General features: G+C 38.7%; 1 protein-coding gene across 1 annotated transcript in view; it reads right to left on the reverse strand.

Annotated features, from left to right (window-relative positions):
* Window position 1: 1 nt before the first annotated feature.
* CCDC146 (coiled-coil domain containing 146) overlaps window positions 2-27,747 on the reverse strand; it is a 42,649-nt gene continuing 14,903 nt past the window's right edge. The window contains exons 5-18 of the mRNA XM_009697715.1: window positions 27,215-27,387; window positions 25,381-25,454; window positions 23,750-23,977; window positions 22,639-22,825; window positions 18,840-18,935; window positions 17,443-17,613; window positions 15,480-15,568; window positions 15,196-15,360; window positions 13,004-13,228; window positions 12,156-12,384; window positions 4,766-4,894; window positions 3,064-3,201; window positions 1,401-1,649; window positions 2-205 (exon numbers count right to left, since the gene is read on the reverse strand). Of these exons, the coding sequence (XP_009696017.1) occupies window positions 2-205; window positions 1,401-1,649; window positions 3,064-3,201; window positions 4,766-4,894; window positions 12,156-12,384; window positions 13,004-13,228; window positions 15,196-15,360; window positions 15,480-15,568; window positions 17,443-17,613; window positions 18,840-18,935; window positions 22,639-22,825; window positions 23,750-23,977; window positions 25,381-25,454; window positions 27,215-27,387 (2,357 nt within the window). The remainder of the gene's footprint in view (window positions 206-1,400; window positions 1,650-3,063; window positions 3,202-4,765; window positions 4,895-12,155; window positions 12,385-13,003; window positions 13,229-15,195; window positions 15,361-15,479; window positions 15,569-17,442; window positions 17,614-18,839; window positions 18,936-22,638; window positions 22,826-23,749; window positions 23,978-25,380; window positions 25,455-27,214; window positions 27,388-27,747) is intronic.

Raw genomic sequence — 27,747 nt, forward strand, 5'->3', positions numbered from 1 at the left:
TTCAGATTTTAATTGGTTTTACAATAGGTTTTCTGAAATGTCTCATATTTGAACCAGGTGCACTTGGTTTGAAAGGAGCCAGCATGCTGTAGGGCCGTGGCACTGAGAGGCTGTATTCATCGTTGGGGATGTAGGTGGTTGGGCGCTGCACAGCTGTCGTGTGGACGCAGCCGGGCGCTGCAGCTTGTTCCTCTTCTGCAGCACGCTGTGAAAGAAACGCATTCTGATCACATAGCGGTTACATGCCTTAAAACTCTGATACTCTCCTGAGCCAATGTACAGAATGCCTAACGAAGGAAACACCGGTAGACTAGTCCTCTGCAAACCAGGAAACCCAGAGGGATATTTTTTGAGTTATTGACCATGTGGATGTGAGTTTGTCCTTTTAAACAGTATACAGTTTGAGCTTGTAATGCTTTTGTTATTTGTGAAGAAAATGGATTAGATGAACTCTTAAAAGTTGTAATAAGTGTGCACAGAATGTCTCGGGAAGAAGATAATAGTTCTGATGCTTCAAAACCCAGCTGTATTTACACTGACAGCAGCTGTTCCTGAACACAGTTACTGCAGTGAGCTGAAAGAAAACTGAGTCACAGCACGAGGAGAAGGGTTAATGACAGGAGTTTCTTTTCTGAACCAGTTTCAGCGCAGCAGTTCTGCGTGACTTCAGGATCTTTAAGCGTATGCACAGTGTGTTCCTGTCCCAGCTTTGTGCGCCTTTCAGATTCCCTTGGAGTGATCAGCTAAAGGATGCCTATAGCAGAGCTTGACTTCCGTCAGCAGGAGTTCCCTCCGGACGCACATCTCACTTGTACGCTGCTGTGTGCTCTCTGGGAGCTCTGCTGGTCTCTGCTAAGGAGGCAGAGTATCCCGGAGGGGAGAACTTGAAGCCCTCTTTGCTGTGCTGCCCCACTTGCCCTCAGTGTCTGGCCCAGTGATCTGACTTCTTGCTGTTTCTGATGGGATGTTCACTGCTTCTGGTAAGTGGAAGACACTGAAGTTATTTTTCCTCAACCCTGCAACTCACCTTTTGTAGCTTTCCTTTGAAATCAAATGGAAAGCAGTACCTCACTGAGGGCTCCCTCACCTGTCAGCCCCAAACATGGTCACACAAATTACTTTAATGAAGCTAAGTCTTCCTGTTAGTGTATTCTCTCCTTAAGATTCAATGCCCAGTTCCAAGAGATGTGGCCAGACTGCAGTTAGAAACTCCGCAAACCCACTATGTACCGCTTCAGGAGCTGTCTCTGTCTAGACCATCGCCTCCGCTGACTCCTGGAGCTCTGTGTTTGGCAGTGAACAGCTACACAGTGAGCTAGCACGGCTCTTTCAGAAAGACAAGCTAGAGCAGTGAAAAGATGGGGCTGAAGATCTAATTGCAATGTCTGGCAAAAACTTACTTTAGCTCTGGCTTCAGCTGCTGCTTTTTGCATCCTCTCGTTGCGTAATATCTTCAACCATTCATTTTCTGTTTCTTTAGGAGGGGGAAGGCCTTGATCTATCCTTGATGAAACACTGCTCAAAAACTCTGCTTTGTCTCTCATTTCCTGCTGGAGTTTAATGGCAAGTGCTTGCTTCATGGATAACTCTGCAGCAAGAGCCATCATCTTCTGCGTTCTGTCCTTTATCTTATTCTGCAGTTTGTTTGTCTGGAATAAGTAACAATTGCATTTTAGTTAGGGCTTCCCTTCAGGCACTTACTGGGCACGACAGTTAGGTAAGCATGAGGCGCATGAAAACAAGTCCCACTTGACAGGGTTTTAAAAAATAGTTCCATACTTGAAAATGATGTAATGAAACGGGGTGGGACATGTGTTTCTGTGTCCACCTGGAACCACAGAAACTGTCAGCGTAAGAAGTCACAATGAATCCAATACAAGATACAGAAACACAAGTTTGTAATGACCTCCTGCCCTTTTCCGCTGAACAGCAAAACTCCCATTGCCCTCAAAGGCCTGGTACCCCAGTTCTCATTCAGATGATGCACAATGACCTCTGTAATAAGCCTGATCCTTACAAGATGCTTAAGTGATAATGTGGACGCAGCGAGGCTGTGAGTTGTGAAGTTATCCTTGGCAGGGGGACGAACAGAAAAAGGAATGGGACGGGAATCCTTGAATCTGACTGGAGATGATTTAAACAAACAAAAAAAAAAACCAACCAAAAAACCTTCAATCTTCTGTTTTTTAAGTGACTAATAGGGAACTGGGAGAGTCAGAGCACTTGCGAATGTAACTTTTTGGCGTGCTGCCATTTTTACTGTAGTTTATTAGCCCATGGCCACGATTTCACAAACCCAAATAACAGCCATGTTACTTCTCTGGCTGTGGAAAATTAAACGTTTACAATAAAGATGTGTTTTGTTTTAAACCTTTCTGAGTGCGAAACCTAACACCTAAGGAAAAAAAAACACCAACCCTGGCCTTGTTTTACATTAATTACTCAGCTTTTTTTTTTGTTTTTCACTCAGCTCTGCTCTATTTGGAGTTTTTTCATTAAGGAGGTGGGAGTGAGAGGATTTTTATTCTTCCCCAAACAATATTACTGGCAGTTAAAAGGAAAATAGTTATATTTATATAGAAGTAACTCTATTGAAAATGATATTTCTTTTCTGTGTGTTCTCCCTACCTAAATAACAAAGTTTGAGCCAGATATCAAGTTTATCTTTTTGTATGTTGGAGTAGAATTTACCTGGCTTTTCCTTACTTCTTTTTAGCCTTTGATGTGTTTGTTCTGGAAAGGCTGTTAAGTACATGTGCAAAAGGAGGATTCTACCAAGTTTCTAAGCATCTACCTGAGAAAGAATAATCCTATATTTTGGTGAAAGGTACTATTTACAGTGCAACTTTCTTTCAAAAAAGAAAGTACACTCACCTAATGCTTTCGGTGTGTTTCTATTACCATTACTATTAAATGTCTGTAATTTCTGAAGACTAACAGATGATTTGCCTATCAATATTTCCAGCCACTTTCGTAATTTGCAAGTGAGTCATCTTACCTCTTGCCCAGATATTATTTCATTTCGTATAGGCTGGCAAGCAGAGTGTGCAATGCCCTTCTTACCCTTTTGGCTAACAGCAGGGTGTCCTGCTTCCCCTTCTCTGCTGTGGCACGGATTCTGTCCGTCAGCTGGGAAATGTGCTCGCAGAGAAAATCTATCTCCAGCAACTTCTTCTCCTTCTGCACCAGCTGTACCTCTAGCTGCAGGGAGGAGCATACGGGGTGTAAGTAAACGAGAGGGGAAAGTGCAGCACACGGTGTTCCTGTGATTGCTCTGAGAGCTGCTGAAATAATACTGGTGAACAGCCATAAATAATCACTTCACCACCACCATTCTCAAAATTTTCACCCTCTCTGCCAAGTATCAGGCCAAAGTTGGTGCAGTTGGTTACTGTCAGCCGTACAGTTCTTCCGTATCAGACCGGGCCCTTTTGCAGGGCCGGGGGTGACAGCAGCATGATGACTGCCTGGCTGTGATTTGCTGGAAAGCAATGGTCTGGGGGTTGTTGGGGTTTTGGTTTTTTTTTTAATCTTCTGGTTCCTTGAGTCATGCCATAATGAGACGGTTTCAGCTCTTGCTTTAAATACCTTTTCCCTGCTGCTAAAAAATAAAAGTAAGTGTGGGCTCCAAAGACTAAGAAAGCAAGCACTGTGCAACTAAAATGACTTTAAAATCACAAGGCGACTGAAAGAGAACATTTAAACTTATCTCACAGCTCCAAGAAACCTGGCTTTTTAATATGCGGGTTGGTAATAAATGTTGGGCTGTGTTGTATCCTGCTTGGCTATGCAGAGCTCCCTCCTCTCAAGCACTATGGGACAGTAAAGCACAAAGCTCAACAAATTCAAGCAGAAATGTTCATGGTAAATCCTTACAAACTGGATTTCAACAGGAGGACTTCGGTGTGTGCTGCTCTGAGCTTGCCGTTACCTGAACACCTTCACAGCCCTGTGTGAATCCAGCCTCAAGCACTTTAGTGTTTACAGTGGGGGGACTTCTGTGCCCCTAAATCTGGGACAAAAATAAGACAATATCATCGTTGCTGATTCCATTCCTTTACCTTCCCCCCGCTCTCAGCCATACAGGAGGTGCCCTGAAATTGGCTTTCATGTTGGACCTAATGCTTCATTTTGAAGCCTCTCCTGGCAGTTGCCGGCAATGCTGCCGTCAGACGTGCAGCTGCTTGGCTGGCCTGGCTGCTACTTCCATGAAGGTCTCTTCTGTGGCTCCCTGTTTGGCGTGGAAACAAAGCAGCACAACCACAGCCTGAGGAGGAGGAGGGAGGTTTGATTCTGTGTCACACACACAGACTTTGTTAAAAGAATAGTGGGATGGCCTCCCGCTCACAGCCCCTCAGTAGTGGTGGAACAGCTAATAGCCAGTTGCAGAAGACTGACAACTTCCTTTGTTAGCAGTTTATTATTCTGCATTTATTTCCCTCTGCTGCCTTTTCTGTGCCTTCCCATAGTGATGCGGGAGGGTCTGCACTGAAGTGGCGGTGATGTGAATGGAGCAGCGAGCAGAGGGTGCTGCGCAGCCAGGTAACCCCCCCGGAGCTCCCCCTCTCCAGCCTCTGCTGGAAGAAGTCAAAATGTCCCACGTCCAGTGGTCCTGGAAAGCAGATGCTGGAGTTCCCATTAGCCAATTGTAATTATTTTAATTCCTCTTACAGAAAGATTATTTTAAAAATAAAAGATACCATTTGCTTTTTCTAAAAGCAGTCAATCGTAGTGGGATAGCTTGTAATGTGAGAAGTGATGTTACCTGCTCAATCTTTTTTAGCAGCTCAGGTGGAGATGGGTCCTTCCCTCCCAAGTTCCGCTTTCTATTCTCGTTTGCAGGGTCAGCAAAGATTTCCTCCAGCCCTTTAATCCTGTCCTGGCACTGGGAATACTAGTAAACAAAAAGCCACAACAGTTATTTTTTCAGACAAGAAGCCAAAAGCCCCGCTTTTCCTACGTGACCAGAGCTGGAAGGTCTCAGTGTGTGTGATTTATACCAGGTCAACTACACCAGAGCAGCTGGGGTGGCTGCACTGCCAACGCCTGCGCTTGGAAGCAAGACTCCAGCCTTGCTGGGAGATGTTTGGGATGCTTGGACAGTGTCCGACTAAGCAAAACGATACTGGTCAAACACTGGGAAACATTTCCCTACGAAACCAGAGGTGGTCGTACGCCATTCTCCTGGCCTACTGCTAATGAATGGGAATTTGAAAAAACAGTAACTTGTGTCACAGAAGGTCATCCCTATAATGCACAAATATAAATCAGCCTTGTCTTATTAATGGTTTAAATGTCTTGAATGCTTGTTCCCTTGACTCTTTCTCCATGTGCAACACAACCACCTGACATTGTGTATAAATAATTCAGCCTCACAGAAGAGGCTGCTTCTCTGAGCCACCAGGTCTCACAACAAGAGCCCTGGACTGGAAGGTGATTTTTGCCTTCTGAACATGTTCAGGAAGTCAGAAATGGGCTGTCCCAGGGACTGACACCTCCTTCAGCTTCTGCTGGGTGGCCTGGATGAAAAGCCGCAGGCAGTTTGTACCAAATCACGTCCTTCGGACGCCATGGGGTGGGCTCAGGGCCACCCTCCACAGCCGCTGTTAGCAGGCGGGAGGCACGGAGCACAGGCGTTGGTGCTGGGCAGTGAGCTGAGACCCTCCACTGCTACAGCTCCATCCCAAGGAGGGAGAGGAGCACCGGGAAGGGTGGGAGCCCTCGCTGGCACCCGCGTCCTTCCCCCTCCCCAGCTCTGTGCAGCCCAGCCCAGCCGGTGCCTCCTGCGGCTCACAGTGGGAGCACGTCCCCACCTAACTCACCCCCACAGTCTCATCCCACAGACTTTAACAGACAAGGTTTCCTTGTACGGGGTAGGAGGGAGGGTAACACAGAAGATTATGAGCCTTTTAAAATTTTCTTGTAAAAGGGAACTATAGCATGACAGTTGCAGGACAGAGGAAAACCCTGCTGTCTGCCAGAAATGGAGTTCCACCTGCTTCTTTGTCCTTGGGCTACTTTTTTTATCCTCAGGAATATTCCAGACTTTTGGTGTGGGGTGTCTTCCTTTTTTCCCTGCAATCTTCTGTTTGACCCACAGGATCCATTTTGGGATGTAGGAAGGATGCAAGTGCCTGCCAGTTTGGTTGCAACTTAAATCCAAAAGTGCCGCTTCCCCACTGGTTAGTGCTAAAGGTCTCATCCCTGCAGCCAGCTGAGTTTTCTACATTAAAGTTCCCAGGCACAGGTCCTGACATGACTCCGTGGTGACACTGAGCGATGTGGTACTCCCAGGACCCGCAGAGGCAGGTGGTCCCTGACCTTGCTGATGTGAGACCTTCCCGTGCAATAACACTTCCCAGCCTACACTAGGTGGACAGCCGTGCTTCGCATGAACACTCACTGAAGGACTGACTGGGACCATTTCGTCATGGTTGGACTTGCAAGACTGACAGCGTGGGGCTTTGTGCTCAGATACGCACCTGGCCATCTGTCAGTGCATTGTCACGCCAACCTTGATCTATTAGCACTGACGTAACATAACCCAAGTAAGATGCCATAAATGCTAACTATCAATTGCAGGTGATGATATTATGAAGGAAGTAAGTGGTCACTGGCTCTCAAAGTTATGAACAGTCACCACAAATACAAAGTAAATGTTTAGATGTTGCTACCGGGATGGGGTTTGTTCACTGGAAGTTAACAAGTCACGTTTAACTGGAAAAGGGAAAACTGACAGATCTTCTCGGGTGGTAATGGAACACTACCAGAACATTTGTCTTTTAACTACTACTTTTTCTGGTAAAAAAGCACCAGACAGCTCTTTTACACTTTGTCTAAGAGCAGGCAAAGTAAAAACCTTAAATATCTGTAATGGACAATTTCCTTGGCAAACCATGATGCAATGCGTAACTAGGTACTGAAAGATTAATTTTAATTACAAACAACTAAAACTCAAGCCCAAAAATACACAGAGTGGAAGAATATAAAAGCAGGACCAGCACAAACAACAGGATGCAGCTATGCTGCCAGTGAGGTTTCCTTTCTGGGGCCAAATTTCTCAACTGCTAACGCAGGTGAAAATGCCTTGTTGGAGGCAGTGGTACCTTAATGAGATTAGGGACAGCTCACCAAGTAAAATTTTGCAGAACTGCATTTAGAGAAGGAGGACTATTGCAGCAAAACCACTGTCCAAACGAGAAAAAAAAAAAATCCATAAAAACTTTTACGTTAAACTGAAATACTAAGCTTACTTTTAAATGCAATATGAATTGGACGTGATCAGATGCAGGGTAATCCAAAAGTACGTAGAACAAAGCACATTTAGAGATAAACATGCTATTCTGTGTCTGCTTAAGTGACGTGACTATAGCATCTTTATTTCCTCCTAATTTGTAGTGTTTTCCTTGGACAAAACTTTACCTGAGTTCTAAGAGCTTCTAAGTCTTAAAACAAACAAAAAAAAAATCCCTTCTTTCTTGGAGTGGCTTTGACACAGGCGATAGGAAAAGGCTCTACAAGAGAGGCTTTTCTAGGTTTGATTGTATCAGTCAGAAGGAATTGCTGAAGGATGAACAGACAAAAGGGAACACAGGCCTAGATAAAGGGACTCGTTTTTGAAATCTCAGAGAAGGCAGGTGAGGTACGTAGAGCACTAGAAAAGGACAAATATTGTACCTATTTTTAAAAAATGGGGAAAAATGGTGCTATGGAACTATAGAGAACTTCACTTTCTGAAGAATAAATCTGGAACAACTCATTAAGCTTTCTTTGTAGGTAGCTAGAGGAGAAAAAGGGTAGGAATAATAGCCAACACAGGTGTGTTGAGTCATGCCAAACCAGGCCAATTTCCTACTATGATAATTTAACAGGTGTGCGGACGACAAATAGTAGGTATCATACATCTTGTTTTTTACATAGCTTCAATATTATTTCATAGGACATTCTCATAAACAAGGTAAGGAAATGGGTTCTTAATGAAAATATAAGGTAAATACTACATCAGTAGAATGAGGTAAAGCTCAGAGAGACTGCAAATACTTTTTGGAGGAAAAGATTCAAATTCAAAATTACCTTGGTCTGAACAAAAGAGATAATATTAAATAACAAATGCAAGGTGCTACATGTAGGCAGGAAGAATTACCTGTACAAATACAGAATCAAGGTCAACTGACTACCTACCCTTTCTTTAAAAAAGGATCTGGTTGTTACATACATTTACATGAAGATGATTCAATATGTCATGTTGCAAGTAAGACTACCATCATACCTGGACACATAAGCAGGAATGTAACCTGCAAGATACCTGAATCAATCCTTTCACCCACTGGTATTAGGCACTGCACCTCAAGAAAAATAAAGACCAAGTTGTCAAAAATGAAAGAAATACAAAAAAAGAATGATCTAGGAAAAAATCTGTAAGGGTTGATTGAAAGAAAGAGGGTTGTGTAGCCTAGCAAAAGAATGGGAGAGGAACATGATTAACTTTCCTCCAGTAACACAAAATGTTGCAGGGAGGAAGAGAATGATCTGTTTGTCATGTCCCTGGTGGACAGAATACAAATCAGTATTGTTACACTGCAGCAAAAAAGATCCAGGCTAAAGGTTAAGAAAATCTTTCCACTGTTAAGGAAGGGCTGGGATAGATTGCCAGGGAAACTGTGGTTTCCCAGTGGTGGCTTGAAAGCACAGCTTAGCCCTCTCAGGAACGCCAGGCAATCGGATGCTGAAGGGAGCAGGATTGCCCAGATAAACTCTTTACCTCTCTATTAGTCCTGTTTTCCTATGACTGTGATGATGTCATCTGGAGATTTTCATGGGGATGTATTAAAACCTGGACAAATGTTGATGCCAAATGCCTCAAATAAACTGTCAGTCCCTGTATGTTAGCTGAACTCTGAGGCATGAAAGTCCTATCTATAGCATCCTGACAGCTCAGCAGGTCTACGTGTTAGACTAATTAATGATTAATGCTAAGTATTTCTCACTGATGCATGAAGGCAGATTAGTTTTCATGGGTCATTTCAGTCATCAGGAACAGTCCCTTGATGTGCAGTCTCAATTAAAAGTTACATAGTTTTATGCCTAGAGAAAACCACCTTAGAATCTCACCAGGTATTTTTTGTGTCAGATTAAGGAAGTACCTGTAAATATTTCTATATTTAATGCTTTACATTGACAGTAACAAAAATACCTAGTCCACATTACCAGCACTTGCTTAGAAGAGGTCTGGTATTAAGTCAACGGTATTTTATTGGCTAAAACCTATTCACCAATGTTTTGCTCTTTTGTGGAAATATGCAGCTTCTGATGAAAAGTGTACGAGTGGAACGTACATCAGCTTGATGATTAAGCACCTTATGTGGAATATAGGAGAGCTAGGTGAAATTTTTTGTTCTTGCTGAATTGGCAGACAGCCCTGAGCTGTGCTTTTCCCTTCTCAGCGGGCAGCACAGCCACTGAGATAGGGGGTCAGTTTCTGCAGCCTGATCAATACAATGTACTCATTCATCCAGCTACTCCCAGAGGTACACCTCTAACAGAAATAGATATCCCATCTCAGAACAGCTAATTTAGCTTTAGGTGAAAGCATCCGGTGAGAACACATGGGACTTAGATTCAAACAGTGTCTCTAAAAGAGTCAACATACCTCAATCAAATGCGAACAACAAATACTGAAATCTTTTCTATTTTGTAAGACTGATTCTTGTTTTCCTTTCAGCTCTCCCTTTATATATTTGAAGTATTACCAGTGATGAATATCTGTTGTTGGAAAATCATTCAACAGTCAATACTAGAAAGTTTAATCCACCAATGGAGTAAGGAAAAGAAAAAAAGTTCTAGGGTAATGGGAAGATCAGGAAATGCAGGACAGGAGAAAAATAGGACAGATAAGCATAAGATAACAAAGTCTGAAAAATACCCAAGACTTAAGGAGAAAGGAAGAGTAGGAAAAGGGAAGAAGAAAATTTAAGAGGCACAGGATCCAGCCTGCCTAATTCAGATGGTCTAAACTGTATTTCAATTGTAGATGCCTTTTGAAGCATCCTTCTTACACGATTCAAAGTTTCCCATACCATTGATGGGGAGAAGTAGATGCCTTGAGAATAAAGACCTCCAAGAGGAATACTGTGCTCCCTAAGTAAGGTTATCAGGATCTCTCTCTGGAGGCAAAAGCACCCAATTCTTTCCATTAATAAAGAGACCTTGTTCACTTATCTGCATAATTTGTTCTGTGGGCTGCTAACACGAAGTTAAGGTTAGGCACGCTGGCTCCTACACAAGGTCATAACAGAACGGAGAAATAAAACAAAAAGGAGAACTCTGAAATCAGATTTACAGTCTGCATTGCAGAAGGCCTGAGGGCCTCTGATAGAAATCAGGGTTTCATAGTCCTGTGGTGCACTGATCCTCTCTCTGAACGTTTGGAATTATCTGAATTGAAAGATTGGAAGTCCGAAAGGAGCTCCTGTTACCACCTCTTCAGATTTCAGCTTGGCTTCAGAGGTTGGTTTCACAGACAAGTGATTTAGAGCTGTATTCACCACATCAAGTCAAAGTCTTGTGCAAATGATCATTATTGTAAGATCCTTTGCACATCATAACTGAACAGACTCTGAGTCGGATTTCAACATGAGGTCAAATCTGTAATTGGTACAGGAATTAGCAATCCAAATTTGGCAACCAACACCAGAATTCAGATTCGGGCTTGTGGCTTTTATTTAAATCATGGAGATAAAGCCAAACAATTTGAAACTGTTTCTCGCTAGACATAATGGCTATTGGCAGTGGGAGGAAGAGTATTAATGCTAGAATGGTTGATCATAAGGAGATGCCTCGGTTAATAGCCAGTTTGAACCAGGTAATATTCAGTAACCACAGTATCTAGTTACATTTTAAAGGCTGATAACTGGTTATTTGCCATTGTTCACTGGAAACTCTCTGACGGGGCCACTTATTAAGACTATTCCACATGTAATATCACACCACTCTGTATTTTCCTACTTTTTAATTTTATGTCGATATAGCAAAAAGATTTAAAGCACCTCTAACAATAGCCTCCCTTTAACGGCATTTTAGGCTTCACATGAACCATCATCACAAAGGAGAAAGTTTTAGGAATGCAGAACAGAAAAAGCAAAGTTTCATGACTGATTCTGTCAGTTCACAAAAATCATCTGCATTTTGTTACAGTATTTGACTCAGTGACTCTCAGTCTCTTTCTAAATCTTACCTGAAAACATGTCTTTTTTTTTTTTTTTTTTTAAGTCTATCATCTCTTTTTTTCATACTGCCTCTGTTCATCATTTAAATCCGTAATGGCACGGAAAGTTCTTTGCAGTGTGATTTGCATAAGGTATTGTACAATATTTTATTCTTTCAGCAGAGCATACAATTTCTTTAAAAGGCCCAAAGTAAGCGAATAGTGCAAGCAGTATGTAACAGTGAGTCACAGCTCCCATCGATGCAATTATGAAAGGCAATGGCACACCCTAATTTACGATTTTGTGCAGGCACTAAGAGACTATGTATGGAAAAAATTACCATCTGGAGATAAGGTCAAAAGTAAATGAGCCATTTCAGAAAGCAAGGAAAGAATGTCCCAAACACTGCAGTTTGTTAGTTGTTTAATGTCACTTTGTAACTAGAACTAAAACTTACACTGTTTTTGTGTAGAAGAAAATGTATGTGGATTATATCATTGTAGGCAGCAGAGTTTCCAGAGCAGGCTCAGGGTCAAGTGTGAATTGAGTTATTATTTTAGAAATTTGAAGAGCTAAGTATATCTCCCACCCCTCCACCTACCCCCATCAATACAGTTTTAACAAATTTTAGCTACATTCCCATTTTTCCCCCATGACTCCCATTCTCCAGCTTAGTCATACTGACATTTCAGGCTATGAGGAGGGTTAGCTGAGATTCCATACCCAAGAAGCATTTGGCATGTGCACAACAAAGTGCATCATAAGCGTAGAAACTCAAACATCTGAAGTTAAAAACTCGCATCAGTGTTTTGAGAGGCAGGTGTATTACTGAACTTTCTGTTTTAATAAACCTTGTACATCCAGACAGTTTTTTTAATGAAATTATGTTAAGTTTTAAAATGCAGAATAATACAAACAAACAAACAAAAAAAGGCTTTCTGTCCCACTAACCTGTATCTGAAGTACCACCAGATGTGCATCCAGGGCACTCTTCATGGGGAGCGCTTTGGACCACAATTCAATCTGTTTCTTTTTCTCAGCTACCTTCAGCTTCAGAAGTCTGATCTTTTCATCCATAGCTTGTATCTCAGTATCTCCATTTCTACACAACATCTCTTGCACGTTTATTTTTTCATATAAAATGCCTAGTTCTTCTTCTCGGTCTCTGAGCAGACGACCACTGCAATAAGCCCAAAATGAAAAGGTAAAATTAAAAAAAATTTTACTCATCTTCAGTGTATTCTATTCAGGAACATAAGTGGTGACCTTAAAAGACAGTAATAATCTGGAAAATGTACAAAGCTTTCACAAATATTATTTTAATATCATGACAACATTTTAAACAGTTAACAAAATAATTACAATGTGAAAATCAGAGAACAAACAATTGCAAAGGTTACTCTAGTCTCTCAAATGATTTTAAAAGCTTTTCTGGCCTTCCACAGCATTCATTTAAAAATGGATTAGTGTGATCAGGGAGCTTTACAGCTTCTGCATTTTTATACCCAATCTGCACACAAAGCACAAATGGAGCAGGAGGCTACAAGTTCTCAAGGCATTCAGTAGCCTAGCCATCATATTTTTTTAATAGTAGTTCTGAAGCATGAACATCGTCACCAATGGAGGACGAACATCTGTGTAAGGCAAAGCCACATTGACATTGCAGTGAGGCAGACTGTTCAGCGAAACTGTAGTGAGGCAGTCTTTTAGTATTCCTAACTAGGAGTGCTCATAAGCTGACAAATGTTGCTGATTCATGAATGTCAAAATTAAACACGACATCAAATTTACATGCATACCTCTCATTTTGTTGCTGAATAGCCCTTTCATATTTTTTGTGTAGCTGCCCAATTTCCTCTTCCATGCCGGTGACCATATTGGTAAGTCTCTCAAGATCCAGATACTGTTGCTTTTCCTTTTCTTTCATCTCATGCATGATTTGTACAATTTTGTAATAATCTCTTTTGAGGCTGTCTCTAATTACTACATTATTTGTATTCTTCAGACGTTGTTTCTGCAATTTTCTTTAATATAACAGAAAAGTAGGAATTTTTTTAGTCCTTTGAATTTGAAAGCAATTTCAGCAGTTAAAAGCAGAGCTTATACTAATTCCTCAAATAGACAAAGGATCTTCTACGTCATTCTGCTTCACAGAAGCATTACAAGAAATAGAAAGACTCTCTGAGAACAGCGTCTCTCTGCAAGCTCTTTCCAGCTTGAAGACAACCGGATTATGGCTCAAGAAAAATACCATAAATGGAGCACTGCGCTACAGCTCTTTTCTTCTCTACTGGGTAGCCCAAGGGACTGTAAGAAATAAAGTTCAAGAGCAGAAGCATAAACTGTGCTGCAAAGTCTTAATGTGTCGAAATCCTGCCCTTCTATTTAAAAAGCGATAATTAAATAATTTTGTGGTTGCAATTCAGAGCTCTCCAAGTTTATTGTTTATAAAATAATGTATCACAACATTCACACAAGAAAGAAAATTATTAGTTTCCCTGCTTGACAAATGAGAAAAAAAAAAATCATAATGAAGGGTTAGTGACAACATCACATTATGGATCCATAAAAATGAAGAAGAGAACTCATGCTTTCCAGTGACCTTGCTGGCCTCTAGATGATGGTCCCTCACTTAAAAGACAGATTCTTGTTACCACACAGATTGCTCACAACATGGAACTTAGAGTTACTGCATTTCATCTGTGGTAAGTATCACTTCTTGATCAAGGCACCACTTTATCTACACTGGGAAGATATCACGTCAACATACAAAAGAGGTAGTGAAAGGAGAAGCATAGTCTCCTGTTAAAATACAGAACTGCAGTTGAAATCTCTGCCCCCTCCCTTCTCAGCTCCATCATTAAATTGCTAAATTACACTATACAGAGCAGTGAGCTTCTTTCTGGTTCATTTCCCCCATGTGTATAACACTTTCGAGTTCCACAGGGTATTACTGAATTGAATTAAACTTTTGTAAAGCAAGTTTCAGACTGAAAGCATGACAGTATTGCAGAAATGCAATGTGTTATTAAGTATCCTCTGAAAAACTTTTGTCTTATTTGGACTGATACTGTCTGTCCTCCAAATTGTGTAGGTTGCAGTTAAGTCAGTGATGCTATGATACTAAAGTCTATTACTGGGATTAAAAATATTTTCCATAGGCAAGAGAATTACTGAAAATTCAGTACCTCTTGCTAGTTTTAAATCTAGGTTTGCAGAGAGAAAAATGTCTGTTGGATATCTACTGAAGTAGTGTCATCTAAAATAATAGATATTTCTGATATCTAGACAATATGTATATCTGTCTTAGCTTTTTTTATTTTCTCCTTTCCTCAGTAATTGACTGGGAAGTCCTCAAAAATTTTATCACAAAATGTCAGCTTGTGCATCTTGACAAAGTCACTTAAATCACTGAAGTTCCACTTCTCTTCTAGCCACCTCCAGCATGACTTTGATATCAAGCTACTTGGAGGTTCACAATACACTTTGAGTGAATGTGTCCTGAATGCATTCTTTGGTCTGGTTGTGAAATTTTTTGTCACCGAAAACCAAAGTTTAGGGAAAATCAAATTATTTTTAAACTACTCAGTTTTGGCTGAGCTGTTTTGCATACATAGTTAACTATTCACTATCTTCCTACTTTCCCAGCTACCGATTTCAGAGACATTGTCATTCTGTCCATATTGCAGAATATCACCACTAGGATGACAAAAAGATAGGAAAAAAACATCTCCACTATATAATGGTCTAGGAAAAAATAAAGTCACAAGCACCAACTGTAACCTTTCATTTTGACTAGAATTGCCTGGAAATTGAAATGATGTTTTGCTTTATCTGAAATAAATGTTATCCAATAAACTTCAATTTCAGTTTGAACCAAGAAATCGAGTTTGTTCTACAGGCATAGCTGAAGTTGGACTAGATTCTCTCTTAAGATTCTTTCTAATCTTACATTTCTATAATTGTGATCTTCAGCTTACTTAAAACTCACCTTTCCTTGGTTATAACAATATTCCTTAAATTTTCTATTTCTTTTCCCAGCAATTTTACCCGGTTTCTAATTTCACTTGCTTTCTGATGAGCAGCATGCACCAAATTTATACATTTATTCTTTTCATTTAGGATAACATCATACATTTTAGCAAATCCTTGGAGCCTGAAGAAATGACAAGTGCGAAAGAAATAATTATTAGAATTTTATGCATACATTACTTGGAAAAAAATTGCTTTAAAAGACATTTTTTAGCTAATGTATTGTTGTCATTATTTTCTTACTGTTTTTGGATTTCTCTTTTCTTCCTTTTACACGCTCTTATTTCAAGATCCCTTCTTTTTATTTCTTTAATAATACTTTGGAGTTGTATCTGAAATTTAAATAGAGTTCATTGAGCACTTCAGATATATCAAAGAAATGTCTTCAAAGAAATGACTCAGAACAGCTATTCCTCTTAGATGAGGAAAAGACAGGGAGGCGAGATTATTCTAAGAACTTATTCTAACGAAATGCTTTTATGTAACAACATTAAAGAGCACAGTTTTTCTACATATATTTAGCTTACAATGACTGTTACTAAAGTAGATAATTTGATGCTGCATTTTAAAATGCTTGGTCTCTTCTATCTGGCGTTCTACTGTTTCTGTTAATCAGCCTCTCGGTTCTATCACTACATAATTATTTGGCATACGCACCACTGAAATTGTATCTTTTCAAATAAAATTTCTTTTTCACTCTTTTCTGGCTTTTAAGCTCTCACTGATGATTGAGTAGAATGGTACATTTACATTCTGTTACGGCTCTGGACCTTTTGATTTCAGTTGCGTTCAGTCCTTAATAGCCTGGGTCATTAACCTTCAATGGACAGGCCTTTTCTCACCTCCTGCTGGTATCAGGAGGAGGAGACTGGTATTAGAAAAAGCTGGTGGATGTTTGTGCATTCATTAATTTGTATGGTTTATTTTTTAAATCTGTTTATGGACTGATTTTTATTGAAGGTACAAAGCCTGGTATGTTTGTTTGTTCTATTTTTATAGACAAAGATTCCCAAAGTGCTAGAAGGGTAGCTTATCTAATTTATTTTAATACAGGCATACATTGTGGAAGCATAAATAGTCTGTTCCTGTATAGCAACTTGGTATTTAGTATATACAGTGCAACATCACAGCACACACACACCACAGCACTCTGGGGCCCCCAACACAAGAAGGACATGGACCTGTTGGAGCGAGTCCAGAGGAGGTCACGAAGATGATCCGAGGGCTGGAGCACCTCTCCTGTGAGGACAGGCTGAGAGAGTTGGGGTTGTTCAGCCTGGAGAAGAGAAGGCTCTGGGGAGACCTTAGAGCAGCCTTCCCATACCTAAAGGGGCCAACGAGAAAGCTGGGGAGGGACTTTCTACAAGGGCATGTAGTGATAGAACAAGGGGCAATGGATTTAAACTGGGAGAGCGAAGATTTAGCTCGGATATCAGGAAGAAATTCTTCACCATGAGGGTGGTGAGGGACTGGCACAAGTTGCCCAGAGAAGCAGTGGATGCCCCATCCCTGGCAGTGTTCAAGGCCAGGTTGGATGGGGCTTTGAGCAACCTGGTCCAGTGGAAAGTGTCCCTGCCCATGGCAGGGGGTTGGAACTAGATGGTCTTTAAGGTCCCTTCCAACCAAACTGTTCTATGATTCTATGATTATATGATTCTATGATTCTATGATATATGATATTATAATACCAGCAAAATGCAGTCAGCAAACACAATGACTACTCAGTAGGTAAAGTTTTCTTTCCCTCCTTCTTCAAATTAATATAATGATTTATGCCTTGAAATGTAACAGAAAAATAAAAATTGTTGCCTCTCCTTGGAATGAGTAGCAGTTGTGTTTATCTTCTAATGTCCATACATTTGTAAAATAAAACACGTAGTTGTACTTCTGAGAATCTCAGTTGAGGCTATCTGCTTTTCTGACTCTTTCTTTCAAAATTGTTCATTTTATTCCATAGGCTTGAAAGAAAATATCCTTTCAAATAGCTTGTTTCAGTTGTGGCATGGTATTTTAATATACTGTTGCACTGCACCATAAATTGCCAATAAAGCATCACGGGATTGTGAGCTTCCTGCAATGTGATGGAACTTCAAAGTAAAGTGGGAAATGAGAGTCCATAAGGCTCCCCTCACTAGTAATTTAATTTCTCCCTGTACTAGCTTTTAGTTTAGAACAGTCTTCCAATTAAATGACATAATTTTTTTACCTGGGCTTTCTGAACATCCCTAGATTTCTGTTCCCTCTCTTCAACTCTGAGCCGAGTCAGATGTGCAAGTCTGGATAACTCATTTCTGCATTTTTCCTGCTCTTTGAAAAGCCAGCGTTCTTCAGCAATGCATTCTTCTAACATGTGGGCATCCATATCTGATATCATTTTCTAAAGAAAATTAAATTAAATTCCTTATGCATCGATGCATCAGTGTTGGCAAACCCGAAGTTGGAAATATTTTGGGTTTATCTACAAAGTAAACATATATACAGACTACATGGATTTAAAAAAAAAATTAAATATTGCTTTCAAATACCAGCTGAAACACCATCCACAATCCTTATAATAACACATCAAAATATTTTATCACCTAGAAGCATTTCTGTTCCTCAGTCTAGCATGTCTTTCAGCTATCGCCCATTGGGCAGAATGGTGCCTTATGGCCATATAATCTTTAAATAAGTTTACTGTCAGGTCTTGACATGTCCATACTACACAATGGAAGACACTGAGTTTCCACATTAAGAGACCAAATTTAGACATTTAAAACAGAGCAAAGTACCTAGATGTCTAGAGTTGTTGGAGATTCAGTCAATACAGTCAGCAAACTCTGAAGAGGTATTTGTTCTACCCAGCGTAGGCTAACCTCTTTAGGAGGAGGTGAATGGATGGTTTCCGAGGCTCCACTGACTACATGACTGGATTGCTATTGACTATTGTGGCACATTGGATACATAACCCATACACAAACAGTGACATGTAGATACCAAACGTATATGTATTCAAACACAAGCTGAATCCCTGCTGATAATGCCGACGAATTCACAGACAGCACAAAAAGAAAATGAATACAAGGGTAAGAAGGAGGTATGATCTTAAGAAGAATGTCTGAAATACATTGCTTCTTATAAAGTCATTTATATAGAAGCAAGTACTAATACTCTCATAATCGTGACATCTGCATTTCCACACTATATATGGCTGTGTTGAGTTTAGACAGGCATCCACAAATGACAAAACTGTGAAGATGAAAAATTATAATGTACAAATGCTGAATTGTCCTTGTTTCAACAAGACACTGTGCCATGTCCAAAGGAAATTTATACCCATAATATTTCTAGCTGCAATGTCATTAATGATATTCAGAAATACTTAACCTAGAAAGTTGATTTGCTTTCTACCTTCCAAAATGTGACCAGTAACACTAAAAAATGTTTTTTTTTAAATATGACAAACAAGTGGTCTTTAAAACTGAACAAATACTCTTGCATGTTTTCTCAACAGAAAGCTGCAGCTAGAAACTCCCATTATTTTTTCTTCAAACAGTCCCTTTATTCTCATGATTGAAAACTAACTGTTATAGTGAAAAAGTATGAGAAAGCAGAACACAGCACCTGTTCAGCTAAACTTCTCTTGATCATTTCAGTCTCCTTCTGTAGTTCTTGTCGTCTTTCTAATAACACTGCAGTACTTTTAGGGAGAGCTTCTGCCTACAAAAATAAACCAAGCACACTGAGTGCTGCAAACAAGTGATGTGAAAAATGTAAACTGCAGATAATCTACATGAAGTAGTTACACAAATTAAGAAATTAATTTTCTGTCTTGTTACAATAGCTAGTCCAAGAATTCTTTGTTGAGTAGAGTTCCTCAGCAACGTATACAAGTTTCTCAGTTTTTTCTTGTAAGAATTTAACTATGAACACTAAACTTCACAAAGCCCAGTTTAAGCACTGAATTTATAAGCATTATGTTTTTCAGCAACTAAACGGTCATTAAAAAAGCAAAAATCACAAAGAAAGGCTATGTAAAGATGTCACCTTCTAAATTCACAGACGATTTTCTGAATGAAATTCTGACCTTACTGAAGGAAAAAAATAGATCTACCACTGATTTCGATACAGTCATTATTTCACATCCGTGTAGATTTGATATCATATTTTTTGCTTTTTGTTATTAAAGTAGGATTTTCCTGTTTCCTCCTTAGGCTGTGGGAAGTCAAAACTAACACCACAAACACTTATGTACTATTTTTTCTTGTACGTTACAGGAAAATTTGTTTATTCATTCAAATTTTAAAATGAAGTGTGTGAAGGAAGACACGTTATGAACTACCTTCTGGCTAAAATATATCTGAACAATTCCATTACAACTACTTGCATGATATAACTTGTAAGGTAAAAGGTTGTTCTGGCCTCACAGTGACTAACTTCACTTAAAAATTCTTTACTGTTATAAGTAAATAAGATATAAATACAGCAGGCTAACTATGCAGGCCTATGTTGCTGTCTGTAATTGCAAATCTGTAATTCATACAGGTGGGAAAAAAATGACACTGAGTGACACATCTGGAAGCTATTTAAAGATAATACACACAACCCTGTGGTATCTTTCTCAGATCCCAACCAGATGTTAGATTCCAAAACATAATACCTCAATATAGATAATGAAATGTTTTGCACTTATGGTTTTCACTTCTGTGATAATATTATAAAATTAGATGTTGTTCACTTGCATTAAGGGAAAGTGAAACAAGAGGCACAGGAAAGGTGAAACTGTGGAATTACTTTGGTTTCAGTTGCCAACTCTGAGATTTGATTTGACTTAGGTTTGCTAAAAGGTCAATAAAACCTATTATAAGCAAGTTACTTTCACTCTTGTGGAAGGTTTTCTGTAGAGCATACATTAGTTTCCACTTCTGCTGTGTAAAAGGCTGTAGTGCCTGAAAGTAGGCATTTCCACATTTGGGATTCTAAAGATGCCATCAAGTTCTTCAGTCTAAAAGCAGAACACTCATCTAAACATCTTTAATCCATTAAGGACTTTTGTTCACATAAGACATGACTAAACTTAGGCACTTTTGGCTATCTGTGCATTGGCCTGACAGAAGAGAAGAGAAGGCGTGCACGGAGAGGAACGGCAGCGCTGCTCTGGGCTCGCGACAGCTGGGGCGGCCAGTCCTCTTTCACACAGAATGTCAGGGTTTAGCAATTGCTGACCTTTCACAACTTATTAAGAAGAAAAACACATTTGAAGGAAGTGTTCCTGTAATTTCCTTACTCTACAAACCAGTCATTCTGCACTTAGCATGTGATTTAAAGTAACAGAAATTTGGGGAAGCACACTGATGTACTGCTGCTTCTGCAACCACATTTTTATACTAACAATTAATTCTTGTGAATTTTTCACATGGAATCACAACGAATAAATGTAAATCTGACTTTTTAAGTAGTTAAAGGAACTTCAACTACTTAAAATATTTTAATTTTTCCTAGGTGTGCTCCCAAGTCTTCCAAATTAAAATAGTCTCAAGATAGCAAAAGACAAGCAGAATCAAGCTTGCCACTCTAGTCTTTCATACTCCAGCACTGCATTTGAACTGACCATGCTGCAGAGGGGTGGTGATTTCACATTTGCCTTTCTAAAAGAGCCAAGAAAGGAATCGGAGAAAACACAGAGCATGGGAGGATGGGTTAAAACAACTATATTGCCATGGCTTGTTGGCATCCTGCAACTTTTGGAGTAAAATACTGTTTAGAATGCCACTTCTCTCTCTACTGGCATTCCCTTTCCCCCACGCCTCACGATGATGCTACTTGCAAGATACATACAAGTCTATAGGATAACCTAGCGTTAGCACTGAGAGAATCCTTTGCAATGCAACTTAACCTTTAAGGGTCTCATTACAGGTCTTCCCCTTTCACAGTGTGAAGGGGTTGGGTTGGATTGGGTTGGGTTTGGATGTCACCCAGGACTGCGAACTCTAACCCCAGCTGTCGGTGAGTTGTGGCATTTGATTTTAGCTTTACATGGTTTTGAAGAATTGTGGTTCTCCCTCCAGGAATATTTCTTCAATAGGAACACAGGAAAAATTAACATTTCCCAGATTCTTTTAGCTGATACTGTGCAGAAACTCAGTATGAGCTTTAAGATCAAAGTCTGGAATATGAGTCAGCCCTTTAATCAATATTTCAGGAAATTCAATCTAAAACTTTTTTGTGTAGTTACAGAGCTTTCCTCCTGCCTCCCAGGTGGGCTTATATTAATAGGTGATTAATACACATGTGAATTCAGGAGGAATTTCAGGGGACACAGAAAAATAACTGTATTATTTCATAATATTAAATATTATTGAGTAATGTTCAGAGTTATTTAAATAGAAAAACTAAGTATGTATGAGTTTTGACATCATATAGTTATTTTAAAAAACTTCACAGTGATGCAGATAAGACTTTTTTCTGCCCTGAATTGCTTAGAAGGACCAAGAAAAGTTTCAAGGACACTTTGTCAAGGTAGGAAACATCAAGTCTGGTGAAAAAATATTCACCTGACTAAGCAAGATTAATTTGATAAGACTGACTTACAATTTAGACTAAGGAAAGAGCTAGTATAGGAGAAAAGCTTAAGAATGAGAGAATGGAAGAACCAGTGATGAGAGGAAGAGAATACAAAAAAAGTCATAGACAAAGTAAATTTTTAAGAAAGAATTGGAAAAATAAAATAAAATAAATGCTTTGAATAGATGAGCAGAATGAGATTGCCCTTTAAAATCAGCTTAGTAGAAGGCACAAATAGAAAAGAGTAAATCAGTGTGGGAAGAGGAATGGGTGAAATACTAATTCAGGGAGGAAATGAGGAAGTTGAAATTTGAGTGGAAACAAAGAGAACATAGGGAATTATTTCATATTATTTAATACCAAACTTTATACAGTGCTAGTTTCCTGTGTCCTGGAATAATGTTAAATATATTATAAATTATTTACAGTAACTTACAAGCAACCGTCAAAATTTAAAAATATGTATCCTTTCATCATTTGGAAGCCAGGGAGTACTTGGCTTTATTTTTCGGATACAAATTTCTTTGATGCTAGTGGGCAAGTCATTACACTATTTTGCTCACAAATGACCACAATTCCACAGTGCTTTAAAGGAAGGCATGACACCATGACACCAGGCTCCTACCTAAAATCCATTTCTTAAGAATAGTCCAAATATATCTTGATGCCGTATTTTTATTACAGTCAGAGGACCTAGAGGTTTCTTTGTTAGTTGTAGCAACACTCTTGACACTTCTATGTGCATAAGACTTAAAACAGTCTTCTACCCTTCCCCTTTTCAGGATCAGTCAAAAGATTTCATAGACAGATTTCTTACAAGAAAATTTAGAATCCTTATCATCAATGCATTCATACAGACCTCTAATTTGAGTCTTTTATGCTGTGACTTCTCTTGTTCCAAGGAATCATAAATCATATTTAGTTGTAACTCCATCTTTTTTAAATTTCTCAGTTCTCTCTCTTTCTTTGTTTGCTTGTCAATGAGAATATCATGTTGCTTTTTTTTCTCCAGGACACGTTTATTTAAATTATCTTCCAGAATTTCTCTGTAGATAGAGAAAGGCAGAATTTTAGAAACAGATAACTTGACCAAGACATGTACGCAAACAAGCATGATCATTTTAATGTGTTTTGAGTACTGCATCATTATGGCTGAGCACCAAGATAAACTCATAAACTACTAACACAAATTATGTAAAAAGATAGTATTTTTATAACTTTAATCAATGATAATATTCTTAATGATGGCAATGAGGTCTCACAGTCTGTTCTAAATGTGCTAAAAATTCCAGAGAAACTATTACTTATAAGAAGAAAACACATTTTTTAGTATGAGGGAATATTTACATGTTCACTTCACTCAAACATTTCAACTTAAAGTGCCATTATCCTTTAACAGAAAACTTTAAAGGCAAAAGCATTGTTGCTTAGAGTATAGTCCTGATTACAACTATACATCTTCCTCTGCAAAGAAGGAATCATTTGAAGCTTGCAAGCAACCTAACCAGTTTATTTTACTTTACTAAGTATATATAAGCTCATAATTCAAGGGAATATTAAAGAGATGAGTAACCAGTCCCCACTGAAATACGGGAGTACATGGGTGCAGAAATCTACGATCCTCATTTGAAAATTAAAATACTGACATATTTTTTTCTTGTTAAATTTACTTTCTGTGTAAAAATTTTTTTGCTAGGGAGAGAAACCCTCTAAAAGACTTCCCTTTCAGAGCAAAATCCAGTTTCACTCTCCCAGGATTTTATCAAATGCTTATGCTTCAAGCCAGATCCTAGATTCCAGTAGTTTATATAAACATTTCTGAAGTCAATACCAAGCCTGATCATTTCTAGTCCGCAATAGGTGCAGCATAAAACTTGAAAAAATAAGCAGTACAGCAGAAAAAAGAAATAGATCTTTAAGAACAGAGAATTGTTCACTTGTACTACATAGCTTATGTCTACTACTCCAACCTGTCTAATAGGACTGCTGATTCCTTCTCTCTGCTAATTTCTAGGAATTTTGTCAAAGTACTGCATTCTTGTTCTTTGCTTTCTAGCAAAATTTGTTTCCCATTCAATTCCTCCATTACATCTTCTCTTTCTTGCAAAATCTCTTCAGTCCTTTTTTCAATGGCTTTCAGGGTACCATTCAACGCTTCTATTTGGTCATTAAGGGCTTCTTTCTGCTTCTCTGCATTGCTGTGGATATATTTTAACAAAACAGTAGGGGTTAACATTTCCACATGCATATTTAAATGGCAAAATATAAGTTGCCAGTTTTCATGAACACCCAAAATCATCTCACCACCACAACTATCTACATTATATGTTTGAAAGCAGACTACATACAGAAAATCTTCAAATGCCAATACAGTTCAACAATAAAATTGCAGATAGCCATGGGACTAACAGGGAATTTAGCACCATGATAGTAGCAAAAAGAGTTCTAGTAAAATGATTTCTGTCAACATTACCAGGTACATGGGTGTGACACTTCTAAATATTATTCCCAAGACTGGGAACTCCAGTTAGTTCATTCTGTGATGTGTAGCAAGTATAAAGACTTGTTTAAATGATTCATTAATAGCAATCTACACAATGTACTAGGTTTTTTTAATTGCTTCTCTGTAACACTATAGGAAAAACAACTTCTATTTATGATGGTAGAGTTGCATTAAGAAGAGTAGTGAGGAAAATGTAGAAGAAAATCATTACACAAGTTTCAAAACTGAGACATTTAACATAGTTGAACAGTTTCTATATTACAAATAGGGACTGCAAGCAGGAGACACAAAAACTTCAGCATAACCCTGTGCCCAAACAGGGTACAAAAACCATCATTCATTTGGATGGCAATTGGACTGTCGGGATCTGTGAGTGACCTGGCTGAAACTGCACAGTTCTAATTAGATTTTGCACATACAGAAACCAGCACATGTCATGCTTCAGGGGAGAAAATACCCAACTACACAAAAGAGAGAAAGAAAAGGCTGGCTACTGGCTTACATTTTCCCTGTTGAAATATTAGAGATCAAAATTCAGAGCAGGAGCTTACAGCAAAGCACCTCTGACTAAAAAACTGGTACAGAAGTATCAAGGGAGAAAGATTATTTAGCTCAGGCCTGACTTAGCTGTGAAAGCTGCCAGTTTCACTGAAGCCAATAGAGATAAGCTAATATACAGTCACCAAGGACTAGAAACAGTGAAAGAGCCTAACTGCTAGATTACACAGTAACATTATTTTCCATTAAAAATCTACTAAGTAGATCTGATATATAGTAATGCAGCACAGCAAGATGGTTAAGCAATTTTTGACCAAGCTTTGCTCTAAATTTTCTTTGTTGTACTTAAATTTACAGTGTTTCACTGCATACACTATATTTTTCAGTACAGTGCATGGATTTTAAGTGGATTATAGATGCTTTTTAAATGTTGATCCTAATTTTAATCAACAACTATACTCAATCATCTCTGTAACAAATGGATTAAAAGAAGTCATATTTACATATTTAATTTATACAATTCATCTAATTATTAAAAGCATAAATTTATTTAATTTATAGAATTTATACAATGTATATAATTATTTATTAAAATCATACTTTTTTTTCCGACTCATCTTCTCAGTTTCTCTTCTAAGTTGTGCTGGAACATCAAGGATCTTAACTAGCTCACCCTAGTGACAAGACAGAAAGGTTAGATTAATAGCCTCAAAATGTGATGAGAATTCATAGAAGTAGTATTCACCTAGAATTGCCATGAAAATAGGCAGGAAACATATTTTTGAATTACTTTAGCTTGTCCCAGGAAATTGTAGCTGCTACTTTTGAAACTAAACATTGATATTTATGATTTCATTATGTCTGCAAGATAAAAATCACACTTAAATATTACTAATACATCTGATTATGTTAACTATACCATGGAAAGATATAAAGCATAATTTATGTCAGCATAAATCTGTATTAACTTGCACCTGAGTATATGTTAGAGTAGCCTGCAATAACACAATATAGCAAATGTGTCGTCATAGAAACCATTTGTTAATCAAAACCATGACTATTATTAGTTCCTAAAGGAGTAATAATGGATATAGCATAGCAGCATGCTTCACGCCTATTGAAAAAGGATGTAATATATAATGTGGTGCCATCTAATGAATTCGGAATGACAAACAACATCCATGAGATTCACTGTTTCCTTGGACAAAGCGTGTACCCATATACACACAGATGCACACACTGTGGTGCTGCATTTCCCCCGCTTCTTTGGACCTCACTACGATCTCAGGAATTCCTGTAAGGCCTTAGCCTTTGTGTAATGAGTTGGGCAGTGAAGTGTCCCTTGACCGTACCAGAAAGTCTTTCACAGCTAAGGTGGGAATAACACTGACTGTACTGGCAACTTCTGTCGCCTGGCCAAGGCTGGAAGCTCAAGCAAAACAGGCCTTGGTAGCTTGAGTAAAACAGCCTCAGAGCTTCAGCAAAACACAGCATCATCGTTACTGGAATTTTGAGAATTCCAGCAACTACTGACTCAGATTGTGGCCAGAAGGGAAATTTACTAATGACTAAAGTCAATCACCTTGCAAACCTATAAACAGCAGTCCTAAGCAAGACCCTTTGAGCTCTCCTGGACTGCAGCGAGCTGCAACCAGCATCTTCCTCTGACTGGGATGCCTCTCAGAGCTCGCAAAACTCTCAAGTTTGTGAAGTTCAGAGGATCGTTGCTGAAAGCAGGTGATGGAGCCTGGGCCAAAAACCCTTTACTTCTCGGGACTCAACCCTTGCCTTTTGAGATGCCAAGGCATTTGAAGTGAGTATTTCACTGAACTCAAGGGGAAATTTTAACAAGTATACCTATCTTTATACGTTTACTCCTTTATCTCTCTCTCTCTCTTTGTGTGCATGTGTGTGTGAATTGATTTAAACACCCTATAATAACTTAAGTCACTGTTATGATTATAGTAAATCTTATTGAATTACTTTGTAAATGTTAAATTAGTCAATGATTAAGTGCTGTTAAACAAGTAAGTGGTGCTAAATCCTTTAGATATAAACCGTTGACCAAGTCTGGGACTAAGTCTGGATCTAGCCACACCTAGGCACCTCTCTGAGAAGGAGTTTAGAAAGCAAGGGGGTCCATTCTGAACCTTGTGACTCAACGGGAGGGTCTCCCTTACCCCTTTTTGTCTCCAGTCTTTATGTAAATTATTCTCGCTCGATTCTAACTCAATTTGCTTTTGTATGTTTCTTCCATGTAGTAAGTAATAGAGTGAACCTTGCCATCGAACTTTGCTAAGTCGCACTTTTACAAATTCATATTAACCCCACTTTTGCGAATACCTCTGACAGTGATTCTTTGAGCAACCCAAAACCACTCATTTGCAATACACACACACAGAGATATATACACACACAATTAATTTTGTGTTACTTTTAAATCAGCCTCCTTCTCCAGAAGGTTTTCCATTTCTTCCTTATCTATTAACATCAGCTTTTGCTTGGATGAAACATCTTCCTTTATTGTATTAATTTCTGCTTTCCTTTGAATTACTTCTTCGCAGAGCTCATCACAATTTTCTTTCAACTGTTTCATTTTCTTATCCTCTTCCTTTAAAAATGAAGTAAAAGATCAGATTAATTGTATTTTCCCTTTTACATTTTTCAGGCTTGTGATATTACAGAATCATTTACACTGAATGATGATAACAATTTTTACAACAAGGCATGAAATATATTTTTTTACCAGATGTGTGTTTCTTCTATCAATAACCAGCAGAATTTTATTTCCAACAAAACCATATATATTCATCAAGATTTATGACTGCAAATTTATTTTCCTTACTCACATCCTAGAAGCAAAAGCCTACAGCTATCTTTACATGCAGTATCGATTTACTGAATACAGTAAAAAATTTTCTTGAGTAAACTTAAGAAAATCCAGATCTTTTCTGAATCAGTTATTCA

The sequence above is a fragment of the Cariama cristata genome, unplaced genomic scaffold (assembly GCF_000690535.1).
Source record: "Cariama cristata isolate BGI_N322 unplaced genomic scaffold, ASM69053v1 scaffold3343, whole genome shotgun sequence".
Lineage (NCBI taxonomy): Eukaryota > Metazoa > Chordata > Aves > Cariamiformes > Cariamidae > Cariama > Cariama cristata.